The sequence below is a fragment of the Tyto alba genome, unplaced genomic scaffold, assembly GCF_018691265.1.
Source record: "Tyto alba isolate M040663 unplaced genomic scaffold, T.alba_DEE_v4.0 Super-Scaffold_39, whole genome shotgun sequence".
Classification (NCBI taxonomy): domain Eukaryota; kingdom Metazoa; phylum Chordata; class Aves; order Strigiformes; family Tytonidae; genus Tyto; species Tyto alba.
The window spans coordinates 9885588-9910429 of record NW_024881314.1 but is presented as its reverse complement, the minus strand read 5'-3'; the positions used below and the strand labels follow the sequence as shown (position 1 = coordinate 9910429).

The 24842-nt window shown below is 41.8% G+C and overlaps 2 protein-coding genes across 13 annotated transcripts in view; one reads left to right on the top strand and one right to left on the bottom strand.

Annotated features, from left to right (window-relative positions):
• NARF (nuclear prelamin A recognition factor) overlaps positions 1-12065 on the bottom strand; it is a 26190-nt gene extending 14125 nt beyond the window's left edge. Inside the window, exons 1-6 of one of the 4 annotated variants that reach the window (XM_042802497.1) lie at positions 11999-12017; positions 5566-5656; positions 4974-5054; positions 3775-3918; positions 1970-2102; positions 548-682 (exon numbers count right to left, since the gene is read on the bottom strand). In XM_042802497.1, coding sequence (XP_042658431.1) covers positions 548-682; positions 1970-2102; positions 3775-3918; positions 4974-5054; positions 5566-5592 — 520 coding nt within the window. In that variant the 5' untranslated portion in view covers positions 5593-5656; positions 11999-12017. Of the gene's footprint in view, positions 1-547; positions 683-1969; positions 2103-3774; positions 3919-4279; positions 4300-4973; positions 5055-5565; positions 5657-6369; positions 6501-11998 lie in introns of those variants that run through there. The other 3 variants (XM_042802496.1, XM_033002260.2, XM_033002261.2) reach the window with 3 other exon arrangements.
• On the top strand, positions 12058-24842 carry LOC104355928 (cytochrome b-245 chaperone 1). Of its 9 annotated transcripts, XM_033002270.2 has the most exons (9): positions 12058-12181; positions 14833-14963; positions 16125-16166; positions 17469-17542; positions 18582-18678; positions 19949-20093; positions 21169-21215; positions 22093-22203; positions 22945-24842. In XM_033002270.2, exons 2-8 carry the CDS (start codon positions 14879-14881, stop codon positions 22170-22172), a joined length of 570 nt encoding a protein of 189 aa, XP_032858161.1. In that variant the 5' UTR covers positions 12058-12181; positions 14833-14878; the 3' UTR covers positions 22173-22203; positions 22945-24842. The 9 variants fall into 9 exon arrangements, 6 of the variants coding, with proteins under 6 accessions (XP_032858161.1, XP_032858162.1, XP_032858160.1 ...); XR_006166280.1 differs by having other exon boundaries at positions 20680-22203; positions 22952-24842; XR_004408510.2 differs by lacking the exon at positions 22945-24842 and having other exon boundaries at positions 20680-21215; positions 22096-22168.

Below are 24842 nucleotides of genomic sequence, written 5' to 3'. Positions count from 1 at the left end.
TCTTTGTATTATCACAGGCTGTGGACTACAGCAAGGTGCGGGGCTTGCAGGGTGTGTGGTTTGGTTTTTTTTTTTTGAAAACCAACAGTAAAGTTTACACTTCTCACCTTTTACAGAGCTCCAACAGAAGATAACTGCAAAATGCAGGTAGGGAATTTACTGAAACCTTTGTATATGACTGTGTAGGGCCCTACACTGACTTAGCACATGTCTTACCCAGCACTATCACACGCGTTCTTTGTCTGCATGGTTCACATTTACGGCTGTGGCACCTCACTTACATACAGGAAAGCTCATGATGCTTGTTGGAAACAAATTCTGCTCTCCCAACAGCCCATGAAAAACAGAGCCATCTAGCAATGCACTAAGGAGGATCAGCGCTACTGGTAACAAGTACTGTGCACTGTACTTGGTATCGCTCAAAAGTAAAGCCAAAACGCTCTAAGTTATGTAAGGCTCCCGAATGAAAGCACCCTTTCCTTAGTTCCCTGGTAGTTTCAGTGAGACTAGGCTGAAGTGCAGGCAAGTTGGAGAAATCAGTTCTCACCAGGGCAAGCAGAGGCAAACATTGGTAAGGCATGTTCCTCCTGGTTCCTCCGTTGATACCGCTGCACAAATTCCCTCTGGCTCTCCAGGATACTGAAATCAGCAGCTATAGTGGTGTCAAATACATAATGCACCCCTGTGAGAGAAAGCAGTAAGGAAGTGTGAATTACTAGAATGTTTGCCATCTCACAGGCTTCTTTCCAAGTTGCAGATTTGAAGAAAATCTTGGAGGATCGAAGGATATAATCTTTCCCCTCTCCAAATTTTCACAAACAGTAGTCAAAAATAAAAGCCATACATCAAAAAGCTGTCTTCTATATTATGAATTTAAAAGGACCACCAACTTGCTAATGCTCACTAGCAACACTTCAAGTAGTTGTCTGCTTCCTTCTGAGAAACTTGCTTTTGAGCATGTATTTGCTTTTTGTTTAATTGAATGGGATTTTGTGACTCCTGGGCTATAATGCAGTGACTCTTGAAAAGGAGCGTTCTTTTCAAAGAATGTTGAAGTCACTTCTTATCCACAAAAAATATATCCAGCTAAGAGGCCTATCTGCCACTGCTGAAGTTGTCTGCAAAGCTACACGAGCCTATCACCAACACAGCAGAAACCACCTGTCTGCTTGGTTAACAACATACTCTCTATATGCCTACGTAATATTGAGCATGTCCCCACAGCAAGTCAGGCATAGATAATTAATGCATTCTAAGAATACTGGGGCCCACCTGAACTTAGCATTCCTTCTAGACAAAAAAAATATACTGGGTAGAGAAATGTATAAAAACTATGAAAAATGAGTGCGTGTGTGTGTATATATATATATATAAAAAAAACCCAGCTGATGGCCTTATTACTGTCCTTTTCCTTCCTCAAGTACAGAAAAAAAATTCCCAAACCTATAGGCAAAGTGTTTTTTATTTTTTAAATAAAACTTTGTGTATTTAGTATAAAAAGCAAAGGAACTATAACTGTACCATAAAATGGTCAGAGACAGCAGTTCTTGCACGTAATTTCAAATTACAAAAAAACCCAGAACTAAGAATCTTCTAGAGATGTGTGTCAAAATGACTGGAAGGCATTTAGGATAAGAACTCCCTCTTCCCTCAAGTTACAAAATAAGGGGAAATCACATTGAAGCTCATGGCCAAATCCTCCCTGATTTCTTGGTAGTGAAGGTTTTGAAGACAGCTCTATAATGTCCTTTTATTCTGTGACCTTTACTATCAACAGGGTAATGCCTCCAATCTTTTTCTGAAACTGGTGTATGTCATACTGGTACACTGTCATTAATATTACAGTGCGCAGATTTCAAACTGTTAACTAGATTGTGCAATGGCCCTTTATGACTGCGTAACAGAGAATTCTGCTGAGGAAGCAAAAACCTAAAATAATCTCCCCTTTCTGCTCCACCACCAAACTTACCGAGACTTTTGAGGAAACCACAGAGTCTCTTGGCTGCATCATTCACAGAGAGATTGAATTTAGCAGCAAAATAAGGCAATGACTGAGGGCATATAGACACTGCCAACACTTTGTGTTTTGAGGTATCACATTTCTGGTAAACAAAACAAAAAAAAAGGAAACAAGGTATGTAATCACAAAAGGGTAAGGCTCCCTACTTTCCCTCCCTTTTCCACTCCTGGAGTTATTCCTCAGTGTCCTATGCTTCAGTGGGCCGTATCATTAGAACCCCTATGAAATTTATCAAGTTTCCTGAGGGCAGGACAAGATGTTCCTCTGATCCTGTTAATGTTAATCTCTAATCACCTGTAGATATTTCTTTTATATAACTCAGGGGAATCCATCCCTCCTGGGACAATTCTGTGGTTGGTCTCCTAATGGCATAAGGAAAGTTAAGAGACATTCAGCACCTGTGACATTCTAGCGATATGAAACATTCTACCAAATATGAAAAAAGTTTTATGTTTAAACATTAATTTATAGATAAACTAATGTTTACACGAGCATAGGCATTTGAAGTTACAATACAACCCAGAAAATTATAGATCTTATCTTTGCTAAGGCTCCTGTGTCTCTATCACTGAAGTTGTTGGGGGAGACTGGCAAGGTAAGACCCTCAACAAACCAGTGCTCGTAGGCACTGAAGAACCCTTTGAAAATTCCCAAGATAGCGTGCAACTGTAAAACTCTGATGACTGTGACATGTACGTGAAGGTGAATCTTGTGTTTCAGTTGTGACGTTTTCCACACCAGTGGAACCCTTGGAAAATAAACCAGGACTAGGCCACAGACAAACCTCACCCTAAAAAGATTAGAGACCACAGTTTATACTTAGGCACCCTAAATGCTGTATAATGACCTTTCAAGTAGAGCTCGTGATTGCCTGGAAAGCATCTCTCTTGCTCACTGTTCTCTTCTGGTACCTGGCTGCCTCCCTCTTGTAGACTTCAGGCTCTCTTAAGAGGACCCATGTGACCCAAAAGATACCCCCTCAACCACTTTTCTTCTTTTTTTCTCATGTACAACATCATACTGTATGGAGAGCTAAACTAGGTCTAAGAAAACTGAATCACTATATAATGAATCCTCTCATTTATGACAGTTAAGTACAGATTAAGAAAACACATTAATTCTGGTAGCTTTTGCATGCCAAGTAAGACACAGAAGTCTGAAGCAGAACTAAAGTAATTAATTCAGTATCAAGATCTAAAGATCTGAGCATCATACACAGGAACTAGCTCTCAGGAGATCCAGATCTCAGCAGAAAATAAGACAGCAATAGCAAAACTTAAAAAAGTATTCTAAGAATCTGGACAAAAAATTATTTTCCAAATATACTCAGCTCACATATATATTAAAACCAATTCAACTTTCAAAACTATGCCTTGGTAACTTGGTATTATGTGGATACATTGGCACCAAAACCACCTAGAATAGTTCTAGTAACACAGGTGTACTTATAAACAGTGAACCATAGACTAGTTTGTTATTACAGTAATGAGGTAGTTACGTTTCACAGAAAATTTTCTTCTGCAAGTGCAGTAACTTTCCTCTAGCATTTAGGTTAAGTGCTATGATCCTGCATACCTAGCACAAAAATATTTTAAGTACTTCAGTGCTCATCCTGCCTGAAGTTTTCACTTCCTCTTTGGAAAAAGTATATCCTGACAAATCTTCATGTTATCTGCCTTGAGAAACCAAGTTGCTTAGTCATTCTGTAATTGCCTTCTCTTCACAGAAAACTGTGTTATTGTTTGTCACTTTACCTTATTAAGGTTAAGAATACGAAAGAGCTCCTTCTGATTCTGTTGGAAAACTCTGGCTCCTTCTTCTGATGTCATACAATTGTCACAAGCTAGGCAGTCGCTAAGGAGTATTTTAGCATTAGCCAATGTATGAAAGTCATTTTTCTGGAGGGGGGAAAAAAAGTAAACAAGTATTTAATAATAATTGACCAGTTTTCAAGACCTCTGCAATGACTCAGCTGAAGAGCAAACATGCTGTCACTGTTTTGTTTAAAACAAGATAATCCATGACACTTGCCTGACATCCAAAATTATTTAGAAGTAATCAAAATAATTTGTTCCATCCTTCTTCATGGCCCTCTTCCTATTATTACTGTGAAACTGCAAAATGTTTAAGTGTAAACATAGATCTAAATTTAGTCCCCTAGTCCATGTTCTAGTAACTCGATTTGCGTTGCATTTCGGAGCTGACAGTCCCCATCAACTTACCAAGCAACTGAAAAAACTTTTACTTGAACTATTAAACCTCTTCATAGCCAGATGCCTCTCTACGAGCAAGATGGCTTTGGCTTTTTACCACAAGGTTAAACCAAATAGAATGCAGTCCTACAATTAGATTTAATATATACTGTAAGATCAAGAGTTTAATACTTCTGGCTACAGTACCATTGACAATCCATCTGTAGGAAGAAGGAATACCAGGGTAGAAGTGCAACACAACCAGACTACTTGCAAAAAAACAGAAAAACTCCATCCTACACCCCCCAAAAAAGCACCACCAAACAAAAAAAAACCCCTCAATTAAGAACCCATTCCCAGAGAAACAGTTATCTGTGAAGAACTGGAGGTGTTCTGGGTGAACTGTCAAGTTTGTCTAATATAAAAAATAAGAAGACATTTTGTGCACTTGTACTATAAAAACTTCTTTTTTCCTTACAAGCTCTGTCTCTGAAGATGTAAGATTTCTGACACTCAAAAAACAATTTATTAGAACTTCACTTTCTGTTCAGTTTGCATTATAAGGGGTTTTTATTTCACCTTTTTTAGAAGATTTTGATTCTCCTGTTATGAGATGTATAGAAGTGCTCATAATTTCTCACAACTGCTTATCAATTACTGTTGTATTTAGTACTTTGAAGTTCTCTTATAACCTCCTTTGGAGTACACAACAATAAAGAACACAAATAAGAGTATACTACAATTTTTACAAGTAACATTACCTCTTCAGAGCCATCATTTGAACTCAATACATCGACAGATGTACTTTGCGTATCATCATTTTTCTGTTTTTTACTACATTCCTGAAACAAAACATAAAATACATGTATTGTGCAAAATAAGCTCCCCATTCAACAAGAACATCTTTGCTGAACTGTTTTATCATTAAAAATGAATCTAGTTCTTTTACTTTTTGGCAGTGCAGAATCTCCAGCTCTGTAAGCAGTGCCTTTTTTTTCAAAGTATATTTGCTACGGTGAAAATAATTCCTCAGAAATCCACGGGCTTCATCAGCTCTACAGTTCCGAGCGGGTTTTTTAACCCCCGCAGGGAGGATGAAGCAGCTGGGTGCGCACACCGCGACCGCGGCGCTCCGGGGCGGCCACGGCCACGGCCACGGCCGCGTCCCGCCGCTCGGGGCTTCACCGGCGGAGGGAGCGGGCGCGGGGTCGCGCCCCTGGGGCCGGCGAGGCCGGTGACCTTGGAGCCGGCAGCCAACCCCCGCCCCGCCCCGCGGGGCAAAGCGGGACCTCCCGCCGGCTGCCCGCCCCGGCTGAGGGGCGCGGGCAAAGCCCCGCCGCCCCCCCCCCTCACCTTTTTGGTGCAGTTCTCGCACTTCATTTGCGGTCCCGCCGCCGCACGCCCGGCCCTGGCGCGGCTGCCGAGCGGTCACTCGCCGCCGGGGCTGCAGGACAAGGAGCAGAGCGGCGCAAGGCAGGTTGAGCGCCCCCCCCCCCTCCCCGCACACGCAGCCGGCCCTCCCGTCCCCGCCGCCCTTTGTTGCCTCGCCCGCCTCCCTGCCCCTCTCGCCGCCCCCGCCGCCGAGGCGGGCCGCCCGCCCGCAGCCAATGCGGCCCCCGGGGCGGGGGCGGCCCCGCCGCGCCCCTCACGTGCTCCGCCATGTACCGGCCTGGAATCAACCGACGAACGCCGCCGTCCCGGCCCCCGGCCCTCCCCGTTACGTGGGGCGAGCTGGGCAGCGAGCGCTTCCTGCCGCGCTCTTGGAGGAGCCACGGGGTGAAAACCGCTCGACCAGAGAGCAGGGACCCACCCCCCCCCTCAACACACGCACCCCCCACGCGGGGAAAGGGCTCCCCGGGACGCGCGGGGGCTGCTCCGCGGCACGGCCCTGTTGCCGCAAGCGGAGCGGGGCTCCCCCGCCCCCAGCGCCGCGCTGCACCCGCCGTCACCCCCCCGGCTTCTTCACAGCCCCCGCCGCCCAGAGGTGAAGGGCGGGCGGCCGTGAGATCTAGCGGGAAAAAAACAAACAAACAAGCAAACAAACAAAAAAAAAAAAAAAACAAAAAAAAAACCACAACCCAATCCTCAGCCCAAAAAACAACCCAAAAAGGCGGAGGGGGGGGGGGGTGTGGAAGGCCGAAGAAGCGGACGCCGTACCTCGCCGCCGCGGTGCGTCGCGTCCCCGTCAGGCGGAGCGGGGGCGGGCAGCGCCTCACCCAGCGCCGTGTCGCCGGCAGGTTCCCGGCTGGGCCCGCCGCCTCCCCGCCCCCCCCGCGCGCCGGGGCTCATTGTGGACCTGAGCGCCGTCACGTAGCCGCCGCCGGCAGCGCGCCGCCGCGCGCCCCCGCCGCGGGGCGGGCACGGGGCACCCCACGGCGCGCCCGGGTCCCTCCCCCCCCCACCGGCGGGTAAATCCCACCCGCGGCGGGACGACGGGGAGCGGCCGCGGGTGACCGGCGCGGCCCGGCCGGACTGCCGCCCGTCCGCTGAGGACACCCAGCACCGCGGCTGACGGCAGCTCGATGCCGCTTTCCTCAAAGGTCTCCTGCTCCTCTACAGCTTCTTTGCCTGTTTTTAAAAACACGCTCTGCAGTTATGTCATAAAAAGATTCCCCCCCCCCCGCCCCGGTTTTTATCTTCTCTCAGTCCCTTTTAAATGGAAAAACACTATGGAAGTTACTAAATACAAAACCGTTACCATTTCATTTAACCAATATGCTATGGTCTCCCGTTTCTGTAACAAAACACAGGTATCGGTGATCCTGTTCCCAGGCAGGTATCACAAACCCCTATGTACAGCATTATTAAACATACATACCAGCCTTCCACAACCTCACAGGCTCCCAAGTATCAATGAAGATGTTTATGACTTACATCAGAATGGTTGTATTCCTAAACCTCAGGTTCAATTCACATTTTGCTCCTCTTTTACCCCACTGCCCATTTGAACAGACGTGTATAAGTGTACACCTACAAGTGTGCAGATAAGTTTTTCAAGTATAAAATAACGTTTTAGAAATGAAACCACAGAACTTCCAACAAAGATGCCATTTCCTGTCTAAACTGCAACTTTTATCAAGTGCACCAGGCAAATCCTCCTGTTACAAGAAAGCTCTAATGCTTTCATCCACAGACAGCGTTTCTGTTAAGCACAAATGGTACTGCTGTACAAGAACTAGGCACAGCCATGGTGCAGAATTTTGTCACCCAAGGATGTAACTCTCAAAATGCTTGTTTCACTGCAACGGTCTTTTACAGACGTCACCACTCAGAGAAGCAAATGTGTGTGGATTTGGCTGTTAAAGATTTCACAATCAAATTAATTAGTGTTTTAAAGATAAACCCAAAGCAGAATATAAAAACAGTGTGCTGCTTTTTGCCTTTTTTTTTTTTTTTTAATTTACAGACTACAGGTGAGCTATTGAGGTCGAGGAAATCAGGAATTCCTTAGCTTTACCATAATGAAATCAAATAGAAACACTTTCTTACTGCCCATTTAAAGAAAAAGCTGATACTGCTCTTCATACACCCTGGAAAAATAACACTAATCCTAGCGTGAAGTAAAAATTGTAATAGCTTTGGTAATAATTTTCTGTGCTTCTGCTATCTTAATTCAAAATGCTTTCACAGTAGCATATTAACACAAGTTCTTTAAAAGCACTACAATCACTCCAGAGCAATCCCTGTAAAACTTAAGAATTTGTGTTTCCTACAGAATTGCTGGAATGTAGCATTAGCTGACATCTTGTTTCCTGCTCCTTTGGATGAATATTGTCATACTAAAAAGCTGTGCCAATCTTGCAACTTATTCCGCAAGGATACAATAGCCATAGTTGCAGTGACAAATATAGTGATAGCACAGATGAAAGTTCTAAATTAGGAACTTGTTGAGATTTGCACTTGAAGGCATAGCTAAAATCCTTCTGTTTCACACTTTGATGATTATGCTTACATTTATTATACAAACTCGATATAGTGATTCATCAAAAGACATGACAGTTTTGCATATTTCTATAACTCTGCACAGATTATACTTAAAATATTTTTTATTTTCCCCCATATTTCTTTATATTCACAATGAAAATCAGATAAGTACATTAAAATTGAAACATTGGCAGAAACACTGAAACACTGAAGACATCTTCAGTACACAGCTTAAGTATACCTACTTCATTCTCTGGCTTAGAAATACCTGGATTGAATTAATTTCAATTTAAGAATTCAAACAAAAAAAGAGCAAGAACTTGTGCAAACTAAGGAGCATGCAAGAAATCCATGTTTCAATGCATGGTATAAGATTATACTTGTGTACTCATTAGATAATCAGATGTCCCATTTATTTTATTGCTAAGAGCAATTTCTGCTTTCTATTAACTATTTATGCCATTTTCCCACAGAACATCAGATCAATTACTATCAGCACTGCGCGTGACAACAGGAGAAAAGAAAGCACCATCCTGTTTTAATCTGCCCTGGGGGATGTAACAGTTACTACCTCTGCAATGCTGCAAGGCTACTTCCAAAAAACCGCTCACAATATAAAAGCTTTCCTGTCTCAACAGTAGGTAGCACTTAAGAGCATTACTTGCTTTTATGGCCTCTCTTGATGTATTTGGCCTCCACTGCTACATTTAACATTTATACCTGCATCTAAAGCATTAACACCACGAATGAAATAAAAAACTAAGTATTTCTGTATGAAAACAATATGCTGCAAACACCTTCAGAAAGCTTTAAAGGTTATGTATCAGTCTTGCAAGGCGTTGCAAGGTGTAAATGCCTCAAGTTAGTGACAGCATATGCCACTCCACAGCTGTGAGAATTAGGCAATAAATCTTAGTTACAGCTGGTAAACATGTATTCCATGAAATGAGTACTCCCCAGGCTTTATACATGCTGTTCCCACAGAGGTCAGTGGGGCACCATACAGAGTTCAATGGGATGATCTCATTTATAATGGAGACTTGCAGACAATTCAGTCCAGCCACAAAACAATACTGGTTTGGTGACTGTTTCCAACAGACTGTTTAAAATCAAGTACACTAGGAATTTTATCCTGGCATGCTAATAAGATCACATGCTTATTGCACTGCTGAATTTCTAAGTTTAAGACCTTGGGAGGAAAAAAAGTAGTATAAAGGAGCTAGAAAAGAATATTTAAGAAAATGGTCTGAAATTAAGAAAAAAAGACCAGAAATATTGGTAGGTAGTGTTGAACTAATGCAAATTAAAGGCCATTTCTGCCATATCTATATGTTCTTGTTTTCAGATCAATGACTTAAAAGTTACAAGTGTATTTACAATGCCTTACAAAAATCTCTATAATCAAGCAAGAAGTCTACAAATAGTCAATTACATATTTCTGAATGTTTCCTTTGGCAAATAGTTTTTGTTTCTGCAGCAACATGTTTTGGAATTCATGCTGTTCTCTGAGTCCAAGATCAAGCTTTTAAAATGTGTTTCCTTCTTTCTTTTTTTATTGGTACCTACTTCAAAGTGCTGGTGTAAAATCCCCAGATGATGGCAGAAAAAAATGTTTTAAGAACCATTAATCAATAGCAAAAGCTCACAAGGATCCTTGCCACATTCCAGTTTGGACAAGTGCTTGATTGTGTGTGTGTCTGGTATTTTCTATAGTTTAAACAATTTCTAACTTAATTATAAGTCATATCAGGTTATCCTATTGTGGTCTTTGCAGAACTGGAGAAGTATACAGTTGCTAATATTTCTGCAGTTAGTAACACAGAATAAAATTGAGTGATATGTTGTGTGGTTTATATTGAGTGGAGGGGGTAGATGAGCTTCTTACTTATTTCACTATACTCAAGATAAAAGAAATCTTTTTCTTCTATCACTCAAAATGGCTTAACATTTGGTTTCTGGAAAAACTGGTTACTTATAAAAGCTGCTTTTACATAAATTTCTTCCCATAAGACTCAGTCAGCTGCTTGTTTGAGTTGAGAACATGTGATACTTACTATTTCCTATTTTACATCTAAATCCAGCAGCTGCTATCTCATGACTCACAAGCATACCAGTTCATTCTTGCAGTTCCTCGTAGCCTTTTCCCATTAAAATAGGTACACAAAAATTGCTGATCAGTTTGTATTTTCTGCTACTTACAGTCAGCTAAGTCTATACTATGGACACAGAGGTTTTTTTTCTCATCTTCAAACAGTTCACTCTGGACTACTATGAAAAACACCGTCTGATCAAAATCTCAGTTACTGTTCACCAACAGTGATGATCAGGAACAGCTGAACAAACTTCTACAGTGTTATGGCCTTGAGCAAACACTCTGGAGTATCTGGATTCATATTAGGAAAAAAGCCAAAAATTGAGTATGTCATTCAGGAAGGACCACATTACTGTGTAACTGAGAGTACCAAATATAATGTATCGATTAAGTTATACACTGGCTTACAAAAAGAGAATTTAAGAAGTTAAGCATAACTACAGATGTCTGCACGTGAGCCATTTTGTCCCAAAGGTGAGATGAGCAGTTGCTCTAATGTTTTGAATAGGAACAGCTTTCACATGTGAATGATGTTTAACTGAACTAGAAACACAAAGGATTTTTTAAACGTTGCCACATAACTATCCACAACAGGAAAGTCACTCAGTATTTCAAGTGAATTAGAAACTTTCTTCCCCAAACAGATTTTCCAAACTTAAGCCTTCAGTTGACACACAATTCACAGGAATTCATGACATCAGTGTTAAACCTGAAGATTATCACTTTGATTTCTGCTTTGCAATTCCTCCACAATTTTAGAACGATAGCATGAATTTTCTTCACAGTTCTGTTCAGTTATAACAGCTATCCAAAAATACATTGCATTCAATTATTATAACCATCATAGTTATCAGTACTGAAAGCTAAAGCTTAAAAAATGCCAAATATTACAAAAGTTGTGATAAAACAACACTGATATAATTTACTACTGACAAAAAAAAAAAAAAAAGCAGCAAAACCCCTCACAAGCATCAAAAGTCACATTTGGAAGAATGGGAAACTTCAAACAAAGAAGTCAGCTCTGCTTACACACATGTAGTTATTCATGGGGGTATATACCGATAGACACACCCAGTATAGAGAAGCAATGGCTTTTAGCTGCTGTCACTGGGAATCAAGGCCCCACTAGTAGGTCTTCTCTGAGCAGCCGCCTTGAGATAACTTTGTAACACTGAGAAATCACAAACCTCACCTTACTGCAGCCTCCTACCCATAAAATAGACATGAAGTATTAGCAAGTGATGGCTACCACACAGTGCGGGTGCTCTGGGACTGCTCCTGCCCCACACGCAAGGTGCGCACGGGCAGCGGTGGAGACCCCAGCGCTACACTGCCTTTCATGGCTGCTGTAGGCAGCAGGACTGGCCAAGCATGGGGGACAGCCCAGACAACCTCCCTATATAGAGGGACCCCCTTCAGCCCTCCCTTGCCCTTCAGCCCTGCCAGGCCATGTTGTGCAGTGGGTGACAACCTCCCCGCCCAGCGCAGATGTAGTAAACTGCCACCAACTGTCCCCAGTAAAGTCCTCCCACACACCCAGCTTCACCGTACAGACTTTCAACTCTCTCCTCTGCCAACACAAGACTTTTCCACCTCTTTGTTAGCACAGTTAAAGCCATACAGCCTAAGAAAACATCAACGTTCTGACCTAAGCAGCACCCACAAGCTTCGCCGCCATCTTCAAAGCGGGCAGCGAGCCGCCATCTTGGCCGAGGCCCGCCCTTTTCCCCTCACACGGAAAGCCCCAGGGGCCGCGGGAGGTTTACTTACCCACTTCTTTGCCCTCACCCAAGATGGCCGCTGGCGCATCCGATCCTCCCTCAGACGGGCGTCGCAGCGGCCCGCCCTAGCCGCCCTCTATGGTGCGGGGCGGCGGGGCCGCAGGAAGCGGAGGAGCCCGGGCGTCCTATTCAAAGCGCGTCTGTGCGGGTGTGCTGCTGCGCGCCCGGGCAGGTACCGCCGGCGTGGCTGGGGGTGGCTGGCGGGGGCGACGCCGCCCCGTCCCGGGGCGGGCTTGATCGAGGGGAAGATGTGTTGGGGGGGCCGCTGCTGAGGGAGCCCCTGGCCGGGAGCGATTCACCTCTCGGCCTGGCAGGGGTGCGGCGGGCGGACCCCGGCTGAAGGGCTCTTGTTACCCTCACGTCGGGGAAGTAAAACCGAGGTTTGTGTTGGTGTTGGCAGCGCGCTGCAGATCCTCTCGCTAACGGGATGATCGCTGAGGAGGAGACCCGTTAGTGCATCGGTGTCACTGGGGGGAGGCAGGTGCAGGACTGGGAGGTAAAGAAAGCTCAGCCCGCTGTATGGTCTGGGCTTGATGTTTGCAGTGAAGTTTTCAAGGTGCTTGTTTGTCTAGCTTTGGGTAGCTCACCCTCAGTCGAGAGCTTGGAGGAAGTGTTTTGGTGTTGAAGATCAGGTTAATGTTAAGCGCAACAAATTCAAGCAAAATTAGTTGCCCAAAAATATCTCTTTCTCTCTCTGTAATTGTAAAATTATCATAGTAAAACTTTTGTGTTCGTTTAAAGGCACATTTATGCCTTAAATGTAACTTTAAGAAAGTTCCCTTGGTGCTTTTTATTCCCTGAGGCACTTATTTTACAAGCAGCAGCCTCTGTGGGAGACAATGCGCTTGACTTTGAGCGTCCACCATTAAGCTGATACTGGCATTTGCATGACTGAACTTCACTGAATGAAGATTGGGGTGAGATGGAGTAGCTTGCATTAATAGATTTAACTGGTATGTATGTGATTTATGTTTTAAGTAGGGTGTGTTGTTTGTGAAATATGGACACATTTCTGCAGTGAGCTTTATGTATTTGATAATGTAGTGGTATTTTTTAGCTTGCAGGCAGGAGAAGGCTTTGTACACGCAGAAATATTTTCCGATATATTGGGAGCAACTCACTGGAGTCATTTGGAAATTAAAGCTTGATGCTTGACATCCGGAGGAGACGGAGTGTGTCTTCTGCATAAGTGGTTTTGTGTCTTTCGGTTTCAGATTCTCTCAGATATGTTCCTAAGAGATTAAAATCAGTTGTATGTGCTTTTTATCTAACTGAAAATACTTGGTTACATCTGCTTTATTAAATGGGAAAAAAAAAAATCCCCTAGAGCTTTATATCTAAACTAGCCAGTTGGTGCAGAATTGTGTGTGTCATGTAGTATCTAAGAACAGCAAGGTGACTAAAGGACTAAGAATCACATACTTTTCTTCTGTAAGAATATGGCTGTGCTTAGGCCTGCTCTCTAAGTGTTTTTCATGGTTATTGAAAAAACCTATTGAGCATTGGTATTCTTCTGGAAACATTATTATGGGCAGCTAACACCAGCTTAATGCCAACCTCCTACGAACTGATTCTGTGAGCAAAAGAGTTGGCTATTTAATGATTGAAGTACTGAGTCAATAGAAGGAGTTGATGTTCCTTGGCTTCAACAGTAAACAGGCTGTTTAATGCTCCAGCAGTTCCTAGTATGCTTCACAGATCTTGATCTTCATCATGCTGATTAGAAAAGTAGATACCCTTTTTAGAAATGCCTTTTGAGGTAGCCTTCTCAAAATCCACTACCTTCAGTGGTATGAAGGTTGTAATAAAAAGAACAAAATAGAAGAAATCCATTATTAAGGCCAATGTATAACCTGCTAACGTTATGACATGATGAGCACATGCTTTCACTTCCTATTACTTTTACTGGATCGAGGTCTTCATCATAGTGACAAGCATCTCAACCAACATGTGCAAGAGAAGCAGTAAGCAGCCTGTCCTTTGACAAGTGACAAACCTGATCAGCTGGGTCCTTGCGCGTTTTGCATCTCATACAGATCAGTCCTTATGTTTGTGCTGATAGTATTAGGGTAAGATTGGGTTTTGCGCTGGAGCTCACAATCATGCCAGAATTAAATCACTTTAGTGCTATAAATAGTAAAAACTTGCTGAAAATGCTGCATGGGATTCTGCAGCTCTTACTGGTTCTAATTAGTACCCGTCTTTTTAATCTCTACTGTTAGTTTCTGTCTAAGCTGAAGGCATGGTTTTGTTGAGGAGAGACAAACATGCTTGTTGTAAACTCCTGGTTTTATTTTTGAGTTGGCTTGAAAGATGGGAATGCTATATACAGCATTAAGTGACACTGGCACTGTTAGGCTGAGGCCATAACCCTTGCTGGTCTGTCGTTGGGAGGAGACACTCAATTCTCTCTGCCTTGCAGGAAAAAAATGCAGTCAAGGAACTTTCCATTGCTCTTGCTGTTTTATTTGTTTGAAGTGCTGCATGAATTAGCAACAATATTGTTCAAGGTTCTTGTTTTTCACATTATTTTCTGGAATCTGGTGGTGATAGAAAGGAAGAGACTTTTACCCCTGAAATAAGAAGTTTCTCAAAGAGTTCGGATTCCTGATGTCATTGTGCAAGTCTCCACATGAGTTTTTCTTTGCAGTTTTTTTAAGTGTGCATACTGCTGTTCTTGTGAGGAAAAGGCTGTGCTCTTACCCTGGATGTCTTTTACAGTCTAGATTAAGACTTGATAAATTCTGAAAAATGCTAGGAAGGGAGAGTGTTGGAGATGACAATGGTTTTAATTTTTTTTTTTTTTTTTTTTTTTTTTCCCAGTGAGGTTTCATGAATCAGACTGGGCTTTTAGGAGTTTCTTCTGAAGATGTACATGTTGATTGAAAACCGCACGAGTTCCCATCTTCATCTGAAGAGGTCACCTGGCATCCGATCATGGTCTCTCTTTGTTGGTAAGACCATAATATTCCTCAGTTTATTTCAGATCTTGCTTTAAGAGAAAGGGGTTACAGAATAATTTCCTGAAAGAGCCTTTAATAAGAGATGCCTGTCTTTGAAGCATTTTTTCTTTCAAGAAGAGGAGTTGTCATGGTTTGAAATTCTCCTTTTGCACATTAAATGAATGTGAAGTTTCTTCCTCAGTGTGGTAGTTTCAGTGTGAGACAGTGTCATCTGCAGAACCTCAGAGGCTTATGGACAGAATTTGAAGAGAGTCCTGAAAGATCAAGAAAAGAAAGCATCCAGCAGTATAAATGTGGAGCTTCTGAAGAGGACGTGTACTTACACTAAAAAACATTTAGGTTTTCAGAAACAGAAAAATCTGCAGTTGAATGATGTTGGGGTTAGATCTTCCGTGTGGTTGACAGTGAACTCTTAACGGCTCTGTGTGTGTGTAATAGGAAGTCATGCAGGATGTTCTGCAAGGCATCTGTTTTTAAACCTACTGAACATGAAAAAAAAAAAAATGGAGTGGTACTTCTTAGGGCCATACTGAGAGAGCTGGTGGGGGAAATGGCACATACCGTCTTCCAGCTGAGTAAATGCCATTGCGGTAATATCACAAAGTTGTCATCGCTTTCAGTGATGTCATTGTGTCAAACTGTCATAGAGACAAGATCTTTGCAGTTGCAGCAGCCCTCTGGGGCATGAGGCACCACTCTTCTGCTGCTTGCTCCTCCTCAGTGGGAGAAAGGAGCTGGCAGCTTCTGACGCAACTTTATTGGAGAAGTTTTCTTTTAACTCCATCGAGCGCTTAGAGGGGAAAAATAACTGTTGTAGTGTTTATGTTAGCGTGCTCCAAATTGTAGGGCGCTCAAGAGGAAGCATGGTGTAATGGTTAGACTGAGAGTCCCTCTGAAGCTCTGTTTCTGATTCTGTCACAGCCTTTTTATTTCTGACCTCAGTTCTTGTGCTTTTAGTGTTTTTGCAGAATGGGAGGGTTTTTATACTGAGTTCAGAGAAGAAATAACTGACTCTTTTATGTAGTGATCAGTATTGCAATCACATTTGTCCCTTTTTTGAAAAGTGATGAACTTGTGAATATTCATGTTTTTCATCAGGGAATTTTAGATGGTTTGGGCTGCTTGTTCTAATTTTCTCCCATCTCCTCCTAGGAATAGCCTCTATTGGTTTGGCTGCTGCTTATTATAGTGCAGGTAATGGCCTATAATTTTTTTGAAGAATTGTTTATTTCCTGTTGATCTGTTTTTCATGCCGATGACTCCTCTCTGCAGCTTCTGTCTGGCCTTACAAGGGCAGTATAGGAACCTATCACACTTTGTGGCACTAATACTAAAATCCAGTAGTAATTGTTGCCTGTGTATGACTTACCATGCTTTACTGCTCTGTTTCTTACTCAGCCTCCCTTTCCATTTGCAAGAGTATTTTTAATAATGGTATTTGGTAATTTCTGGCATTCTGTACTTTCAGAGTGTTTTATAAATGTGATTAGCTGGTCCTCAAAACTCTCCTGGGAAGATATATAATGATTGTGTGCCACCATAATGAAATGATTACCTTGCCTTTGATGGAAGTGCTCTGTTTCTCTGGAAACTGTTAAATCATCACTAGCAGAGATTACTCATAAAAACACCTTTAGAGAACAGACAGCTACTGCTGCTTCCTGCCCCCACTGCAGTAGAGCAGACTGCACCAAATGCCAGGTGTCCTTCCATCTATGGAATTTATACTGCAGGAATTTATCCTGTGATTCTCTTACTGCATCCTGTTAACATAAAATTTTATAACTTAATAGTGTGTAGGAATATACAACCAATATAATCGATATATTTTTATTTAAAGAGTAAAGTCCAGCGAAAGCTGCTTGATACAGCAGCTATATCAGCTTTTTTTCTTAAGACATTGCAACAAAGTTTTCTGAAACAATACTGAGCATAGTTTTACTCTGCTTTTAGTAAAAGCCCGAGTAAACAAATTGCTTAGACAGCTATATGTAAACATTTCCAGGACACAAAATGCAAATGTTTGTTTGTCGAGGGCTGACTTCTTCCTTTTATGAAGAAACACGTTTGCTTCAGTGAACTTCTGTTGTCCCTCACCCTTGTCCTCTGCAGCACAAATATTTGGTGGTTGAGAGCAGGTTGAGAGTTTTGTGGATGCCTTTCAAGATGCTTTGCTTTTAGGGAAGAGAAAGATGTGTAGTGATGTTACAACCTTGCCAATAATACATATGCTTATAATTCTGTATGGCTTGGAGGCCAGTGTAGATGGAGTCTTTGAAAAATATCTGAAGGGTTTCTGTATTTTTATCCTGGGACAGCTGTGAAATAACTTGTGTTACAATTAAAGGCGAAAATGTTGCATCAGAAAAACCTTTATTCCTTTTGTTGCCTTTAAAGGGAGCATGTTGCTTTTAAAGCTAACTGTTTGAATACCAAAGAAGGAAAAAAAAATCCCTAAATGTGTTCTTTTTTTTTTTTTTTTTTTTCACTGTACAGACAGCTTGGCATGGAAGCTCTTCTATATGGCCGGGTGTTTCTTTGTGGCAGCACAGAATCTGGAGCAGTGGGAGGTAAGACGCTGAACTTGGGAAATGAGGTTGTGCGAGTTTAGAAGCAGTTGGCAGCTGCTGACTCCAGCAGCCCTATGCACTTGCTCAGTCCAAACAGACAAGTTATGCTCCTGAGGGAACCCTTTGGGGTTGTTATACTAGGACTAGAGTTAGGGCAATAATTCTTTTATTGCCCAAGCATGAAAACATGAAGCTAAATGTAAGAGTATTTTTTAAGGGGATGCTTGCCCCAAGCTGTTTTGTGGCCTTTTCTTCCTCTAATGTAAGAGGGAGAAAGAATAGCACGTTCAGCTGCTACAACACAAGTTTGTACTTTCTGTTCCAGCTAATGACAGAACGACAACTAAATAGCGTAGCTCTAACCTTCCAGGCTACTCAGCTGGTTTCCTCTGGGAAAAGCGGTGTTTGTAAAGCTGGTTTATAATTTGTTGATGTTGATTTGTTTGGAGTTGGACTGAGAGCAATAACCCATTATCCAGACTTGTCACCTTGCTGACCCGAGTTGTTTTTAGAATAAGCAACCCACACATACAGGACATCTTCTTTTCATTAACTGTCAGTGATATTTTAAATCTAGTATAAGCTTGGCCCATGTAGCACAACACTGGTATTTGGGTGGAGTTAGTGACTGTGTTAATGAAAAGTGTAACTAGAACTTACCTTTGCGGTATACTTATACTGTAGGCCTGATGCCTACACCAACAGGGGAGATTTCAGGAGCTCCAAGTTAGTGTTCAAATTTGATTCCAGGCAAAGTTTTTGTTACATAAGGGGTGTGGCAAGAGGGGCAATGAAACCAACTTTAGCTTCCTTCTAGAGTTAACACAGAAGATATGGTAAAGTCTCTGTTAAAGCCAAGAGCAAGATGGTGATTTTTCACAGTCTAATAATAGAGGAATGTCTCTCAAATAGCTATGTATTTTTCAGTGCTACCAAGATTATTTTCCCATGTAACTATTTTTATTTTACTTTGAAGCATAGCTACTGATGCACTGATGATGTTTGAGAAAATCTTGATTTTTATTTTTCAATTTTACAGGAAGCTGTATTTGATAAGAACAAGGGAACAGTCTGCCTAAAAACATTCAGCCTTTACAAAAAAATACTGACCTTCTCAAAAGGAGGCAATGAACAAGGTGAGAAAGTAGTATCTGTGGTAGCAAATGTGGTGAGCAGATAGGAGAAATGCATACATGCCCATTTAAAGAAGCTTCTCGAGTTCTGTACTCAAATTAGTCACATCAGTTTCCAGATCTGCTTTGTTCTCAAGCATCAGATGTAATAAACTGTCTCTCAGGACCCAAATGTTTGGGGTTTTTTTCAGGTTAGGGTGTTGAATGCATCTTGTTAGTTATTTTAATCCAAGGTAGCTAGTCTTACACATTGCTTCCCATACTAGTCTTAGCCATTCCTTCGGGATGTTAGTGTGCAGGTGTACGTTTTCCCTAGCTAGCCTCCTTTGCAGGTGGGACTGGTGGAAAAAGTTAAATTTTGGAGCCAGGAGTTGCAATTTCTATAATCTGGTTTTGGTAGCAGGCAAATATTTAGATGCATGCAAGCAGGCATGTTATATCCTGTACATATATCATATGCATTTAAAACAGCATATTCAGTAGGCTCAGCTTAGTGCAGAATCTCTTTTCCTTTAAGCTTGTTGAAGTATAGTATGTGACTTGGTTGAGTCACTGTGAGAGAGGAGCTCCACTGCGAACTGAAGTAGGATCCTCTCCAATGCCAGATTTTTTTTTTGAAGTTCTACTTTCTAGTCTAAATCAAACCAACTCTCAATATGCCTAGAAAACTGACAAAATTTGGAATGTTCTTAAGGTGAACTGGTTTTTAAACAGTTCATTGTGGAGATGGGAAGATAAGAGATGTGGACAGAAGGATGTTTTAATGGTTTTGAACTTTTCTTTAGTGTATGTTTGTGTGTTGGGGAGCTGACCACATTTCTTCCCAAGAGGTTGTTTGGTAATTACTATTTCAAGTAGCATTAACGTGAGGATGCAGAGATCAGCAGATACTCTAAACAGTTAAACTTTTCAGTATTTGTTCAATCTCCGTAAACTTCAAATCTGTTAACTATTCTTCTGTACAGAGTAGGTAAAAACTGTCATTATAGTATGTGGGAAACATAAGTAATAAACTAATGATCCCCAGCTCCTGGGAGGCAGTGTATCTTGTTCGTGAGGGCCTGTGCAAGGTAATAGGTGCTGTAGGCTCTCCCTGTTTGCGTTGCCTGAACAGCTCAGCAATTGTACGCTGTTGGGGGACTGCCCCGGCTGTACGGGATCAGAGCAATAGTCCTCAAGGGCATGGAGTCCCAGTCACGCACGTCACTAGTAGCGGTGCAGAGAGTTTACTGTATTGCTAACACACTGTTTTGTTTTCTACATCTGCTTACAGTTGTGGCTCTACTGAATGAGATCCGAGATGTGAATGTGGAAGAGGAGACTGTGCGCTACTTTGGGAAGGGTTACCTGGTTGTGCTACGATTTGTCACTGGATTTTCCCACCCACTGACTCAGAGTGCAGTGCTGGGCTGTAGAAGGTGCGGTGTGGACTTTTTTGAAAAATTAGAATGTATAAGGTGGGAAATACCGATCACGTGGGACAGTAATTGCCAGCTGTGGAGACTCATCTTAGCTCCATTTTCATACTTGCTGATATGATCTTGTGTTACTCAGTTTAACTTTTTTAAACCCTTTGCTTTCAATTGCAGATATTTGGGTAACACCGACTCACATCAGGAGACTGATCGCATTTAGATACCCACATTCCCTGTAGTGCTGCATGTCTGCTGTAGTTACATTCACTAGTTCAGCTGTGCAATCGCTGAGGGGATTCATTCTATTTTGCAAACATTCAGTGTATTTATCAGTTAACAGTGGATTTATTTTAAGCATCAATAATACGGAATCTTGCAGCAGGGACTGTGGGAAAAGGAGAGATTTGTTCTGATGTGGAATTAATGGCTTGGCTTGATATGCCTTCACAAGTGGGATGCTGTCAGTCATACTCTATGCCATATGTTGACTGGCCCTTCAAGCAGTTATTTTTAAGCATTAGTGTGCCTGTTCTTGTTTTGTCAACACCACAGTTCCACTAACTCTTACATTGTTTCTTCTTTTCCACAGTGATGTGGAAGCAGTTGCCAAACTCATTACTAGTTTTCTGGAACTGGACAGAGTAGAGAGCCAACAAGATCTCTCTCAGAGCAGCGAAACAGAGGCTAGTGATGCAGATGAACCACAGGATAAATATTAATAGTCATCATGAGCTGAAGAAAGCGGAGTCTTTCAAACATCTGGAAAATACACTGATTTTTGTTTGGCGAAAGAAATCCCTTACAATCTTGACCTGGGCATTTCTCTACATGTGCACTTACAATGGGAAGAATTTCTCTTAGGGCATCTTTTCTAGTGCTAAACTGCTTCAGGGTCCGTGCTCCCCGTATTGCTGCTGTAGAGTCCAAACCAATTTCTGCTTTATTTGCTCCTTTGCCTTAGTTCCTGTATGTGGACACTGCCAGCTTTTGAACTTTGTCAGCTCGTCAAACTTCTCTAGGAATAGTTATTTATTAATTAATCGGTTTGAAATCATTTAATGCTTTCCAATAAATGAAGTGGAGATACAGATGTAAACTGCCACTTACTGCGAACATCTGCTGCAGGTACAGTATATGAAATGTAGAAGAGCTGAATTTGTAACTCATAACACAATGCTTTGAGGCTTTTCTTGAAGTGTTATAAATGACTGAATATATTGCTAAATTGGTTTTAAGCAGCTTGATATATGCAATTAGGTGATGCAGAATAGTGGCGTTTTTATATTTTCTACTACCGACTTGCCATTAGATACTAGTGGAAATTAAAGATTGAGTGACTGTCTGGGAATTGAAAACATCAGGTTGATGATTCAACATCTTTGGAATATTCTAGCTTAATCCTGCTCTACTTAACTTTTGGGTATAGACTACCCCAAAATAGAATAACCTTTTTCTAGACCTCAACATTTACTATTTTAACTGTGTATTTAGAAATGAAGAAAAGCACATCTGTTACTTTAGGTAGGGGGAAGGCTGATGTCAAACAATGTGGTAGCCTAGATTTGTTGAGTATTTCCTCATCTGAAATGATACTGAAGTGCTAAATAATAATATTTTTAAGATAGCTGGGATAGATTTGACTTGTACCCATGTTTTACTCCAGGTGCATAGTGTCCGCTGTTCTGACTAAGGGTTTCAGAAATAGTTAAAATATTAATTTTCCAAGATATTTTTTATGGAAAAGCTACCTCTGTTAGTCAATATGTTCTATTTGGAATTAAAACTTCATCATGCCTGTATCAACATGTCAGTACAAGAGAAAAGTTGTAAAGAAGTGAAAGTTCCTTCAACATGCTAAAACTGCTTGTATTAAAGTTTGCTAGGTTTTATTTAGGAATTGTGTGGTTTTAAGGCCTGAATTAGAAAGTACTGACACAGTTACTTCTGGGAGATCTGACTGGGGTACAAGGTAACTGTGTGGTCTGCTTTTACCTTTGGCCAGCAGCAAATGTCTTCTGGCAGCAGTTTCTTCAGGACTTAAAGGAACTTGCATTCTTGTTTCAAAGCATTCTACCTCTATAGAAAGACAGCTATGGAAAGATTTCAGCAGAAGGTACGTTCTGTTGTGTATTCTGTCTATATCTGAAACTAAGCATGTGTTTATCTGACCAAAGAACAGGCTGTACCAAGATTTCACTTGAGCTGTGAGACAAAGGTGCTTTTACTGTCAGTTCGAAAGGGTAATCAAGCTGTAACAGGGAGACAGCTGTTGATGCAGCTTGGCTGCAGCACAGAAGTGGGTTTATTTCTATTAAATAAGTAAAGAAACTTGTCATTGCATCAGGTTCCACAGCAGACCTCTGCCAATAGTCATGCTTGTGAAGTCCTCTGAGTTGGTGGGCTAATCGTGTGGCTTTCAATCTCTGTCCCACATAGCTGGAACTGGGAAGCTGCTATGTATGAATGTGGGAAAATTAGGTTGCAGGCAATTAGCTAAAGTTGACCTTTATTCTGAAGCACAGCTGTAAGCTAATAATCATCAAACCTGCTTTAAAAAAATACTGCAGGGTGTAATGCTTTGGAGAGCTCTTAATTTAAATCCACTGTAATATATACCCTAGGTGGTGCTCATTTTAGAGAGAGGAGAATGAGATGGGGAATTTGGAGAACTTCTTTTCCCCCACTGTGTAAAGTGAGAATGTCAGGTGTTACAGGGACTTCCAGTAAGAAATACTGAAAAAAAACATAGTATTTAATGGTACAATGAAAGCAAAAGGGCTCAACCTGCTGCTTTGTAGCCAGGATATTTAGAGGGAATGCATGGTATGGGTCTTCATTGCACTTAAATTCTTAGCCCGCAGATTTGAGCATGGATGAGATGGACAAAACTACCTGCATTCAATCTTGGCTATATTGGGATTCTTTATTTCCACGAGGGCTAACATTCCGTGGAAGAGACGAACCATGCTGTGGTTTTCCAGTTAAATCAGCTTTAGAAAGGTACATCTGTTGATCTAGCCCTACACTGCATCCTGTGCTCTGCTTCTGCTTTTGTTCTTTTGTGCATCTAGCTTGCTGTACATTCTTGACATTAGTAACATATATTTATGGACTATGCAAGAATAAAACAATGTAAGGAAAATTCAGAATCCCTGGAAAGAAGAATGACCTAACAGATATAACCTGAAATACATTCTGTGAAATAAGTTGCATTTTGAGTTTATGTCCCAATGATGGTCTCTTTAAAGATGTTCTGTTGTGTCCCCCTCGCACCCGAGTATCCTCTTGGCAGTGGGCAGGAGTGGGATGGCTGCTGGCATGCAGTGTGTGTCTAGGAGGAGTGTTTTGACTCCTCAGCCTTTCACTTGGAACAGCTGGTGTGATCCTTTCTTCTCCTTTCCATTTTCCACTTAGCAGCCCAGTCGCCATACAGACTAGTACAGTTTCAGATGGGAACACGAGTTCCCTAAGACTGAGCTAACATGAAGGGGGACGGAGTAAATTCTTCAAATGCTGTGGGTTCTGCCTGTGGGCTGTATGTCATGCACTGCCAGCTGGTACGGACAACAGGGAGCCTTGTGATGCTGACCTACAGTGCAGGTAAAGGATGTTTGAACTTGGCAGTTGGATGCTGCACGTGAATGTGTATTACAAGCTGATGTATATATCTCCTGATCTAGGTTTTGAGACTCCTGTCTTCAAAAACTGTTGTGTCTTTTGTACTTGGAAGACATAGCCAAATTTTCATGTTTTGCAGTAACCGTGCATGGAAAATGAACTCGCAAATTGTTGTTAATGTGGATTTGGTTCTGCCAATGTCTGTGGACTCCTCGGCAATGTGATGCAGCTTGAAGGAACTGTCTAGAACAGCAGGTGCTAACTCCAGACAGGTTCTGTTCTCTTGCCACTAGTCCTCTCTCTGATCTTCTTTTCCTGTCCCTTTTCACCATTTTGCTGAAGGCTTTGGATGGTTTTCCTCACTTCTCTCAGGCCTAGCATACTGAAAGGCCCAGTAAACGTAGCCTTGTGTGTGCCTCGTGTAAAGTGGCTTGTACTAAAAGGAATCATGTGAAAAACTAGTTTTGGTTAGGAAAGTAGGTAATCTGAGAAGAGTATTACAGATGTATTCATGCAGGTTTTTGCATCTCAGGATGTCTAGCAGCTTGAGGCTAGACAGCTCTAATTTGACTTTTAAATGATTTGAAAACCTGCATAAAAGATGTTAATTTAGATCTAACCTCCTACTCCATAAAGCCAACACTTTCTATTATGTCCTTTAGTACAGCTGTATTCTAAGCGCCATTTGGCAGATGCTTCAGCTTAAACTTGAGTAGCACATCTGACCTTGCACGTATGGGGTTGGATGGGATCACGGCCTTAGCTGTCAAAGGGAGAAAGTTGCATCATCTAAACTATGATCTAATATTCTGATATTTCACAAAATGAGATACTCCTGTAACCAGGATCAACTGGGCAAGCCTCAAAGAAAAATCCAAATATTTATACCATAAAGCTGAGATCTGACTCTTGTGCTGTATTTATGAAGCTACATAGATATCAAAGCCTAAGCTGGCTTACATAGTAAAGTGCACTAGTTCTGATACTGTACTTAGATTGCTGTGAGGCAAAAATAATTCTGGAAAATGTTTAGAAATTGCTTTTCTACTTTAAAACTGCAAGTAGGTTTTCAGCAAGGCCTTGTATGTTGTCAATTTAAATAAGAGGTCCATTGATAAAATCAACTTTGATAAA